Here is a 12,021-nt window from a genome sequence, read left to right as displayed (position 1 = left end):
GATCGCTGACCCATCCTAAGATTAGGTCATCAATATTATATGGCCAAACAAGGGTTAAGGGATACTTGCCTTGGGACAGATTTTTTCACCCACAAATTCTGTGGTAGATTTTTCTTTAATTCACTAAAACATATCGTCCTGGATTTCACCGCTCTACATTGAAATTATTGTGAAAATTAACAGAAAAAAATGCCATGCTACATCTTTAACATTTTACACTTGCCACTCAATTTATACATATACGCAGTCTTAGGTGGTTTGTTAAAATATCATCTACTTTGCTGATATTTTCTCCCCGATTCAACAGTTTGATTTTCTCGCTGGTCTTGATGATGAGGGCACACACCTCCTAAAGAATCTGGATCATCTGAACATGATGTAATGAACATTGCAGCTTTTCATGAATTAGATTGGCTCTATTTTGGTGGAGCTCGAAGAAACTGGTGTGGAAATGTCAAAAGTCACCAAATTTAGCTTTTTATTTGTCAAAGTGATTTACACCAGAATTGTAGCTATATTCTGGATAAATTGCTTTTGACGAATCAGGTCTTTATTTTCCAATTTGTAAAATTTGCGGCTAAACTATCACAAGTGCAGGAGACCTCTTCATACCCTTTTAAAGAGTTATTATTTTTTATATATTGTTGTTCTCTTAGTTGGAAGGGAGGGCCTAGGTCCTGAGACCTCCACCGATGAACTCTGAAGTGCTCCTAGAGGTGTGCAACTCAAAAAACTGAAGTTAGTACCAGCCTCAGTGTTCCCACAGAGCAGGGTACGGATGAAGTTGAAGGCTTATGGTTTTTTGATTAGTTGGTGGGGTCTCAGAGCTTGAACCCCCAATATTGTTTGTGCAAATATAATATTCGTGCACTGAGAGCAACGAGGATGGTGCATGCACGCTGAATGGTGGACAACTCTCCAGCTGGCTTATTAATACTTCATGTGGGAATGTGGCACTATCGGGTTGTGACACAGATCTGTGCCCCCCTCCAAAATAATGAAGTTCATACATCTGAGGACAGATAAGGATAGAGACTGTAAAATACAGTGGTGTGTGAGAAGTGTGTCTCGCCTCCCCCAAATAGACACACTCAAATCCTGTAATTGGTATTGAAAAGCAGTGAACAATGGAAAGCCTTGTTTTCATGCTAACAGCTCTTCATGTTGTCAATTTTTCTATTAATATGCGTCATCTGGTTTTGCTCATAAACTGGAACGATCCAGAATATTTTCAGTTGAAATGATTTTATCTCACAAGACTGAAGTCTTGTTGGCACAGAAAGGATACAGTGATCTGTTGTTAATGTGCAGAAGTCCCTGACCTTTGGAGGCAATTCCAATTACTAGTTGGGCAATAATGTTATTGAAGTCGCAGATAGGAAGAAATAACCTTTAACCCTACATATGAATATAAAGCCCTATCTGTATCAATGCAGCAGCATCTAATGCTGACAATCATTTATTTTTAATTTTTACTTTTAAAAACTACAGGAAAAATGTGTTGCAGATAGGTATTTTTAGATAAAGTAGATTCAGCTTCAAGAATGTTCTCTAGAATCCACATTTTTTATTTCAAGTTTTTTTGGTTTTTTTTGTATTTTTTTTTGAAGTTTCATTTTTTTTTTCTAAAAGCATCTTGGAAGATAGAGTAAATTAGATTACAATATTTAAAGTTGAATTTGACCTTTTTAAGACCTATTTACATACAAACCCACGCAAACATAGGAGCGTCAAAACTCCTTGCAGATGTTGTCCTTGGTGGAATTTGAATGCAGCAATCAACAGTGCTAACCACTGAGCCCCTTCGGTCCATCGTCCACATCCATTAATATAATAGATCCTGGCACAGCTTAATTTCAGCAGGAGGATTGTATGGACCAGACAGTCCCAGTTGACAGTTGTGAACGTATTATGGTATGACGCCGTAGTTTTGCAAGCTTATTTTCTAACACTTTTTCTATGGTTTGCTGGGCAGAAGAGAACTAGAGTATAAAATGGAAGAGGGCAACCATATATTTTTTTATGTTCGGGTTGCTCCTTGTGAGCGCGTTGGCCTTATCACTCTCTGTGCCCAGTGATCAGGCGACTTGTGTGGTATGTTAACAATGCGTGTGGTGGGGCTGGCAGAGGTTTCAGGGTCTTGTTGAAAATCACACTCCTCTGCCCCACACACTGACCAAAAAGATATGCCAGTCAAGTGTATTGAGCGAAGGCACCTCCTCTATACAGCTTCTACCCGGGAGAATGTATATCACATATTTGCATATTTGACCACCATTCCCTGGGCACACAGCGGTGAATCCTCCAGTGCAGAGTTTGGGGGCTGAGGAGATGTATAAGTCTGCAGTCATACAGAGTGACTGTAGACATTTAATTTTAGACCGGAAAACTCCTTTAAGTTTGAAAAAGTAGTTTTAAGCCAAAAAGAGTGGTAGAACTGGTTAACTGGGGTAAAACCTGGTGGTACATTGCCCTCAAAGGTGAAAAGGTACATTGCCCTCAAAGGTGAAAATTATTTAAAAATGCTGTAGTTTTGGTCAGTGCTGAACTGATCTACTAAGCTTGAACTGACCCATAAAAAGTCGATAAACCACTCCGCTCGCACTCTGATGATCTTCTGCCTCTATGTTGAAGCAACTGGTGGGGCTTTCAGAGTTGGGACCCCACCAATCACTGAACTGTGACATATCAAAGGGGGGTTATCTTTTTACACACTGAGCTAAGACCCTAATCTCCATCTATTGGCAGCTGTTGGCCGTCGGCATAGTATATGTCTATACAGGGAATCGAGCTGTGCCTCAGAAAAACAGAACTCTGGTAACAATTAAGATATTAATAAACGGCATAGAATTTTTGATGTAAAAATACAATATGATTAATGGTGCACGTACTGTATATCATGCCATTATTATATCAATGTGTTAATCAGAGTGCTGTCCCAATATGTCATATATTCTCTCACCCCGGAAGATTTACGATTTTCATGATCGGTTATTCTTATGCTTTTTTGTTGCATCGTTTCTTTCTGTCCAAGTTGTAGACAATCATAATGTAAAACCTAAACTTTGGTATTTCCAAGTTAGCCATTTTATCGCAAAAAAGTTCTTCATTTGTCAATTATAATCCAGCATTCTTTCTAGCAGAGGAGTACAATTGCTCTTCTGCTGCTGATTTATTCTCGTCTCTGCCCTTACTGCGTTCACATAGATTTATTTCTAAGTATAGGAACGCCTTGCCTTTTGCTACGTTAATCATGCAGTACATCAGGCATCGTCATACTGCACCGAGTAGGATCTTGCTGTAAAGACATATGACTTGTTGACATTTCGGTGACTTCGTATTAGTTGCTGATCGTTGTTTGCCAGATCTCAAACATTTTAACTGTCCAGATGGGAGATTGAAGCTAATATTTAGAATATACTCATGCATTTATGGCTGGACATTAACCTGCAGAGTTTATGTTTAAGCTGGGGTAAAATAAATAAAATAAAGCAGCAAGGCTAAGTCAGGCAATTGGTAGGCTAACCTTAAAGGGTAGCGGATCTAGTACAGATTGATTTTATTTGAAAGATTATTACATAATACATTCTAATCCTTCAGGAACTCCTGCTGTGTCCTAAGCCATAGCAAATGATGGAGTCATCTGAGGCAAAGTCATAAGCGTAAAGAAATGCTACCTCTGTGTTAAACATTTTCTCCAAAAAATACCCAGGGGCAACTTCAAGATTTTACTTTTTTTTAATTTACATTTCTAAGAAAGTTGGATGACGAGGACTTTCATTTACTTAAAGAGCAATGGTCTGGTTACACGAACCAACTGGCCGCACAGTATGATCGCCAAACATTTAATGATTTGCGGTAGTCTGAATACCTGATTACACAGCAAATGCAGACTCTGCATGTATGCAAGAGATGATGAAATCAAATGTTTATTAATTATTAAATAATAAAATTACAAATAAAAAACACTAGGTGTTACAGGTACAAAAAGTGTAATAGATACAATACATACATTTATATTACTTTTCATGTAAAGTTATATATCCCCTTAGTGACAGAGCCAAATTTTTGAAATCTGACCAGTGTCACTTTGTGTGGTAATAACTCTGCAACGCTTCAACAAATCCCAGTGATTTTGAGACTGTTTTTTCGTGACACATTATACTTTATGATAATGGTAAATTTAGGTCAATATGTTTTGTGTTTATTCATAAAAAATATCAAAAAGTTGAGAAAAATGTTAAAAAATTAGCAATTTTGTAAATTTGAATGATTATCCCTTTAATCCAGATGGTCATACCGCAGCAAACCATTAATAAATAACATTTCCCACATGTCGGCTTTACATCAGCACCATTTGTAAAATGTTATTTTATTTTTTTAGCGTTTTAGGAGGTTTAAAAATGTAGCAGCAATTTTTAATTTTTTCAAGGAAATTTACTAAATTTATTTTTTTAGGGACTTATCCATGTTTGAAGTGACTTTAGGGGTCTCATATATTGGGAAACCCCCAAACGTGATACCATTTTAAAAACAGCACCCCCTGACATATCGAAAACTGCTGTCAGGTAGTTTATTAACCCTTCAGGTGCTTTACAGGAATTAATGCAAAGTGGCATGGCAGAAATGAAAATGTGTATTTTTACCACCTAAATGCCTCTAACTTCCGAACAGATTACTAGAGCCGTCGGACTCTAAGGCGGCTATTTGGTCATGAATTGCCACGGCAAACATCAGGACCACACAATCATGATCTGAGGGCACCAATTGGGATAAAGAGGAAGCCCTCACACTCTGTTAACCATTTATAATGATGTAGTCACAATTGACAGCAGCATCTAAGGGGTTAAACAGATTTGGACGGTGCAAACACTGATAGTGGCTGATGCAGAAAGTTGTCAGCTATAGTGCACAACCGACAGATGCTGGATTGTTACCTGTATGGGGAGGCTAGTCTCTTATATGTCAGGTCAGTTAAAAGGCGTATTGGCTGTCATTAAGGGGATATATAATTTACATATCTTTCTCAGAAGTTTGGGATAAGTGTGGGAAAATATACACGCAGCAAGTTTAAATAAGTGCTTGGTGCTGTAAACATTCATATGATTTCTATTGTTCTATTTCTATTGATTTCTATTTCTATGTAGTGTTCCCACAGGTATTCAAATTCAGTAACAACCGTATTGTAACTATATTAGAGTATACCAAGGCCTAAAGGGTTACATACCAATAGCAGATTAAGTAATTATAGAACATCTGATATATGGCATCTTACATGGAGGAGCAATTCAATCACAAAGTGATTAATGATATATGTCTATTGGATATAACGCATGTATGTTCAGTAGAGAAATCCAATGTCACCTGAATGGATAAAGATATGATTCAAGAAGATTACCTACATGAAAGCCAAGGGACATGTGGATGCTGGCTGTGTCCCTCACCCCCAATCCAAGACTTTCATTTACTTAAATAGCAAAGGTCTGTTTACACGAACAGACTGGCGGCACAATATCATCGCCAAACATTTAATGATTGGTGGTAGCCTGAATGCCTGATTACACAGGCAGACCAGAGTAAGTGATGAGCATTGCGCGATCTACACTAGATGGCTCAGTTCACATAGGCGGCCATAGTTCTCAGCAGAGTCCTGTATACACAGGCTGATGCACCGCCGAGAACGATTATCTTTTGTGCTGCGGAGAAGATCATTTCTCCCGATGAACGAGCGTTTTGCTTCTTCATCAGATGATCTGCAGCCTGTTTATATGGATAAATAGTTGTGAAACGAGTGCTTTTAACTGCACTCGCTCATGATTATCTTGCAATGTAAATGCCCTTTTGGAGGTGGCAACTAAGTAGGAGACAGGAACGCCTACACACAGCGGAGTACAAGTTCAATAGAAAGTCTGACTATCTCATACATTTTGTCTTTCTATTGAATCTGTACTGTGCTTTGTGTGTGCAATCTAGCAGGAGTTGTGCATTTCTAGGAGGTCTTTTGATGTAACAGTGAGAGGGACCCAGATCTCTACTGAATTAATGGCTCTTCAACATATAAAAGTGTAGTTACTTTTTAAAGTGGTTAGGGCAGGGGCATGTAGAGCTGTATAATAACAAAGTAAGTGTTACTTACAGCTCCAGTGCCAATCTCTCTGGTGATGTCGGCCATTGCTGCAGCTGTGATATCCCATATGCATCATATGCAGCCAGTAACTGGCATTAGCGAACTTGTTTCAAAATACCTCCAGCCATATTGTGTATCTACAGTTTGTAACCTTAAAAAAAAAAATGTTTTAGAAAGTCTTCTTTTCCAAAAAATGTTAAGTCAGTCCATAAAGGACTTAATACCTTTTAAGGATTACATTTCTGTGGACTGATGGCTCATGGTCAAAATAACATGCTGACCACAGCGCAGTATCATTCACTAGCTGTGACAATGTGATCCCATGTTGTAGAACTACTACATGTCATCATGAAACCCTAGATTTACCTGTACTGTTGTGTGGAAGTCTGAGGCTTACTATGCTTTATATTTTTTTCCTTGTTTCATGCAGCTTCTGGTTCTTCTAGAAGGCCCTGGGTACTTGGTAAAGTGATGGAAAAGGAGTATTGCCAAGCAAAAAAGGTAAACTGCGTACATATGCAGGCCTTTGTTTTTAGATCTGTTACATAGTTATCTGTAACGAGCTGTTGCACAGGCTAAATGGAGAGTGAAGGTGATATCATCTATGCAGAATCATTGATGTTTCAGAATATGGTTTCATTTCTCTTAAGTATTTTATGTAACTGAGATGTCCTGTAGTAGATGACAGCTGGTGAGACGAAAAGGACTGAGCTTCAGTACAACACACATGTGGACAGTGTAGGATTGTTTGTAGAAGAACAAGGCCATGGTTTTCTAATCCTACACAACTCATTCTTAGAATCCTCAATTTGGCTTTGTTCACTTTATTGTTATGACTTATGTTCTGATTCAGATCTTTTTTTTTAAGTTTATCCTAATGGTCCTGGTGGATGCTGTTGACCTTTAATGTCTTCGTTGCATACTGACCCCAAGAATGGAATTTAATTAAACCGTTTGCAAATCTGTTTTTTTAATGTCTGTCTATTGCGTTGAAACTTTTTTGCATGTTATATTTTAAACATTTTTCTGGATCAAACTCAACAATTCAAACCATTAAAGAGAACCTGTCATCTCAGAAAACATCTACCTGCATATATAGGGTCAGTCTACAGGTAAATGGCGTTACAATGATTCCTGGCCAAGCTGCCTTACTGAAAGTTAGGCTAATGGGAGAAAATTAACTTATTTCCTCCCAGGAGCTGCCGACTTTCAGTCGTGGGTGTGGGCACAGAGGAGTTACAGTCTCTGCTCACCATACTGTGATTGGGGGCTGTGAGCACTTCCTGACATTTTGATTGACGGCTCACTCTGCACAGATGCACTACAGAGCTGGCTGTCCATCACAGTGTTGGGGTGAGCCTACACCTGCAGCTGACCGTATAGTGAGCGGTGCTGTGAGCTGTGACTGTAGCCGCTTCACACACGCCCCATGACTGAAAGCTGAGAACGCCGAGAAGAAATAAGTTAATTTTCTACATGCAGCATTGTAACACCATTTATTTGCAGAATAATCGTATATCTGTAGGTAAATTCCATTGTCCCAGATGAGACAGGTTCCCTTTAAATATAGCGGAAAATCTCAAGCCATTTTTCTTTTTTAACCAGTTTTATTACCGTTTTCATCCATTTTTAGTGACCCATTTGCTAAGTGACAATAGAATATAAAACTTCAGACAGTTTAACTATCCCAGTTTGTAATAATGGATGAGAGAAAAAACAAGGCTGAGTGGATGACACAGTGGAAAAAAATGTGCGTGTTTACTAACAAACGAGGAAACAGATGTGTGAATGGACTCTTAGTAAGAAAATATTCATGTCGATATTAAGGAATTGTGCATTGCAATAATGCTGTAATAGTGACATATTCGGCCATAGTGTTGTTTTTGTTTAAAAAGTAATTATAACCATGTCTCTATGTTTCAGGCTCAAAACCGTTTTAAGGTTCCTTTGGGTACAAAATTTTATCGTGTGAAAGCAGTGCCATGGAACAAGAAAGTCTAAGCTGCCCACTGTACAACTATTACACACTTATATCCTGGCTTGTTTTACCCATATATGTGTGTGTGTGTATATATATATATATATATATATATATATATATATATATATATATATATACATATACATACATAGCCTAAACCGCTGCTCATCCTTTATTTTTATTTTTTTAATGGAGATTGGAATTCAGGTCCTCAATGGTGTTGCATAAAGATTTTTTTTTTCGGGTTTTTGATTTAGAAATGTAAATCTTACATGAGATGGTTCTGCATATCTGCCCGTTTTCTTTCATCTAAAATACTTACAAATGTGGACCAAGACATGTTTGTTCTTTCATGGACAGGTGATATGAATATATACGGTATATAATTTTTTTTTTTTTTTTTTACTTTAGCCATACTTTCTGCCTGATAAATATAAATTAGCTTGTACTTAGATGTTAAATGTTAGTTACCATTATTACCAGCATTGTCTCTTTGTGAAATACATTTATCTAAAGTACTGGCACTCTTCAACACGTCCTTTATAACCTGTGTAAATTTTACATCAAAGGGGAGTGTGTATGGCATGCAGATAATCACCATTCAATTTACTATGAGTTTGCCTCAGTAATAAATGGGGTAAAAGTATGAGAAATATTGGAATTTATCTATTTACTTACAATATGGCTTGGTAATATCATAACAAATACTTATTCTATTAGCTGGTCAATGCAGCTTTCCAATGCACTTTTGGTTGATTTCTTTTGGGCATTTTGAAGGGAAGAATGTATACAGCACTACATGGCAAACCATGCTAAAGCAACCCCATCCATAAGGCAATTCTTCGTTAAATAGATCATATTGATAAAATTGTATTTTATGGTTGAGTTTCAGGCAAAAGAACTTCATTGTACATTAACCATACTCAAGTAAGAAATTATTGTATTGCAAAGACATGTAGAGTTTTAAAACAATAACAATTTAAAACTGTAAATGTTTGAAAATCTGTCTTTTAAAAAAATGTATACTGTATATATAATAAAACACAATATTATTGTGCATAATTTTATTCATGCATCTAAGTTATGTGAAATGTTATGCTCTAGTAATGTTTTCCAATAAAACAAGGGAAAAATTGTGTCTCTGCTTTACTAATTCAGCGTTTAGATTTAATGGAGGGGAAATACTCCCACAGGTTATAAAACTGAATATTTTTTTTCTTTTTACTAGCAGGTTGTAAGATTAATGTTTTTATATGTAATACTTTAATTGTTTTAAGAAACACACTTTTTTATTGTAGTTTAATGAATATATACTATACTTTGGCATAGGATGTTACCTCAAAGACTGCACTGTACTTTCAAAAAAGTTATTAGTTCAAATACTGATAAATGTATTGATTTTGGCTACATTCTGACATTCCTGACACACGGACTAAGTATGGACTGCGACGCACAGACTTGCCACAGGCCTTTTGATCCGAACTTGATATCCTCATAGGTATATGCAGTTATGTGCAAAGGAATAGCAGTATAGCATTATTAATGTGTTTTAATTACTTTTTTGGCAGAAAAGATAATAAAACAGGAAAAAATTAGTGACGAGGTGTAGGCGAGTAATGGGCAATTAACAGTCAATGACATACACTCTGATAATTGGGTATAATTGACTCATTTAATTAGAGGGGGTGTTCAATTAAAAGCAGTGTGGAATTTAATTAGTGAGGTCATTCATTCTGTGAAGAAACAGGTGTCAATTATGGCCCTTATTTAACCCCTTTCTGACCTTGGGCGTAATAGTATGCCAATGCCGGACTCCTGTTTGGTGCGGGCTTCGGCACTGAGCTCGCACCTTTCCAGGCACATGACAACTGATCTATACAGCTGACATGTGCCCACAACAGCCGCTGGTGGAATTGCGATCCACCCAAGGCTGTTAATTAGTTAATTGCCGCTGTCAGTCTCACATCGGCATTTAACTTGCGCTTACCGGAAGCTCGCTGCTAATCCCTCCCATCGGTGACCCCGTCACATCGAGGGGCACCAATGGGTTGGCATGACAACCAGTGGTATGCAGCAGAACTCTGTGGTTGTCATTGCCAGATTGCTATGAGCGTCACTGCGTGGTCGGCGCTCATAGCAAGTGAGCATTTCTGCTATACAAAGGCAATCTGACAATTGCCTGTGTGTATCCGAGGAGATCAAAGTACTGCAGCTCTAGTCTCCCATGGAGACTATTGAAGCATACAAAAAGTAAAAAAAAAAGTTTTTAAAATATTAACCCCTTCCCGACCCATGACGCCTATGTGGCGTCATGGAATGATCGCATCCCTGCAGATCGGGTGAAAGGGTTAACTCCTATTTTACCCGATCTGCAGGGAGAGGGGGAGTTTTACTTCAGCCTAGGGGGGTGGCTTTGCCCCCACGTGGCTACGATCGCTCTGATTGGCTGTTGAAAGTGCAACAGCCAATCAGAGCAATTTGCAATATTTCACCTATGAAAATGGTGAAATATTGCAATCCAGCCATGGCCGATGCTGCAATAGCATCTGCCATGGCTGGAAATCATGTTCTGGCCCCCCCACCGCCCCCGATCTCCTCCCCAGTCCTCCGTTCTGTCCGGTACCCCCCTCCGTCCCCCTGTTCGCTCCCCCGTGCTCCTGTCCGCTCCCCCGTGCTCCTGTCCGCTCCCCCCGTCCTCCGATCCCCCCCCTGTGCTGCTCCCATCCACCCCCCCACCACCCCCTCATACTTACCGAGCCTCCTGAAGTCGGTCCGTCTTCTCCCTGGGCGCCGCCATCTTCCAAGATGGCGGGCGCATGCTCAGTGCGCCCGCCGAATCTGCCAGCTAGCAGATTCGTTACAAGTACATTTTGATCGCTGTGGTAGGTTCTATCACAGCGATCAAAATAAAAAAAATAATAAATAAACCCCCCCCTTTATCACCCCCATAGGTAGGGACAATAATAAAATAAAGAAAATATTTTTTTTTTCTTTTTCCACTAGGGTTAGAACTAGGGTTAGAACTAGGGGTAGGGTTAGGGTTATGGCATGTGCACACAGTGCGGATTTGGCTGCGGATCCGCAGCGGATTGGCCGCGGATCCGCAGCGGATTGGCCGCGGATCCGCAGCGGATTGGCCGCTGCAAATTCGTAGCAGTTTTACATCAGGTTTACAGTACCATGTACACCTATGGAAAACCAAATCCGCTGTGCCCATGGTGCGGAAAATTCCGTGCAGAAACGCTGCGTTGTATTTTCCGCAGCATGTCAATTCTTTGTGCAGATTCCGCAGTGTTTTACACCTGTTCCTCAATAGGAATCCGCAGGTGAAATCCGCACAAAAAAAACACTGGAAATCTGCTGTAAATCCGCAGGTAAAACGCAGTGCCTTTTACCTGCAGATTTTTCAAAAATCGTGCGGAAAAATCTCACACGAATCCGCAACGTGGGCACATAGCCTTAGAGTTAGGGTTGGAATTAGAGTTAGGGTTGGAATTAGGGCTAGGGTTAGAAATAGGGTTAAGATTAGGCTTGTGGTTAGGGTTACAGATAGGGTTAGGGGTGTGTTGGGGTTACAGTTGTGGTTAGGGTTGGGATTAGGGTTAGGGTTGGGATTAGGGTTAGGATTGGAATTAGGGTTACGGGTGTGTTGGGGTTAGGGTTGTGGTTAGGGGTGTGTTGGGGTTAGGGTTGTGATTAGGGTTATGGCTACAGTTGGGATTAGGATTAGGGGTGTGTTGGGGTTAGTGTTGAAGTTAGAATTGAGGGGTTTCCACTGTTTAGGCACATCAGGGGTCTCCAAACGCAACATGGCGCCACCATTGATTCCAGCCAATCTTGCGTTCAAAAAGTCAAATGGTGCTCCCTCCCTTCCAAGCCCCGACGTGTGCCCAAACAGTGGTTTACCCCCACA

At 39.4% G+C, this 12,021-nt stretch overlaps 1 protein-coding gene across 2 annotated transcripts in view; it reads left to right on the top strand.

The window, feature by feature from the left end:
• The window catches only part of RB1CC1 (RB1 inducible coiled-coil 1), a 183,276-nt gene extending 174,015 nt beyond the window's left edge, over positions 1-9,261 (top strand). For both annotated transcript variants that reach the window (XM_077270491.1, XM_077270490.1), the window contains exons 22-23: positions 6,558-6,628; positions 8,051-9,261. In XM_077270491.1, coding sequence (XP_077126606.1) covers positions 6,558-6,628; positions 8,051-8,128 — 149 coding nt within the window. In that variant the 3' untranslated portion in view covers positions 8,129-9,261. The remainder of the gene's footprint in view (positions 1-6,557; positions 6,629-8,050) is intronic.
• The last annotated feature ends 2,760 nt before the right edge of the window (positions 9,262-12,021 follow it).

Source organism: Ranitomeya variabilis, chromosome 6 (genome assembly GCF_051348905.1).
Source record: "Ranitomeya variabilis isolate aRanVar5 chromosome 6, aRanVar5.hap1, whole genome shotgun sequence".
NCBI lineage: Eukaryota > Metazoa > Chordata > Amphibia > Anura > Dendrobatidae > Ranitomeya > Ranitomeya variabilis.
The sequence above is the reverse complement of the archived record's forward strand: the minus strand, read 5'-3'. Positions and strand labels throughout refer to the sequence as shown.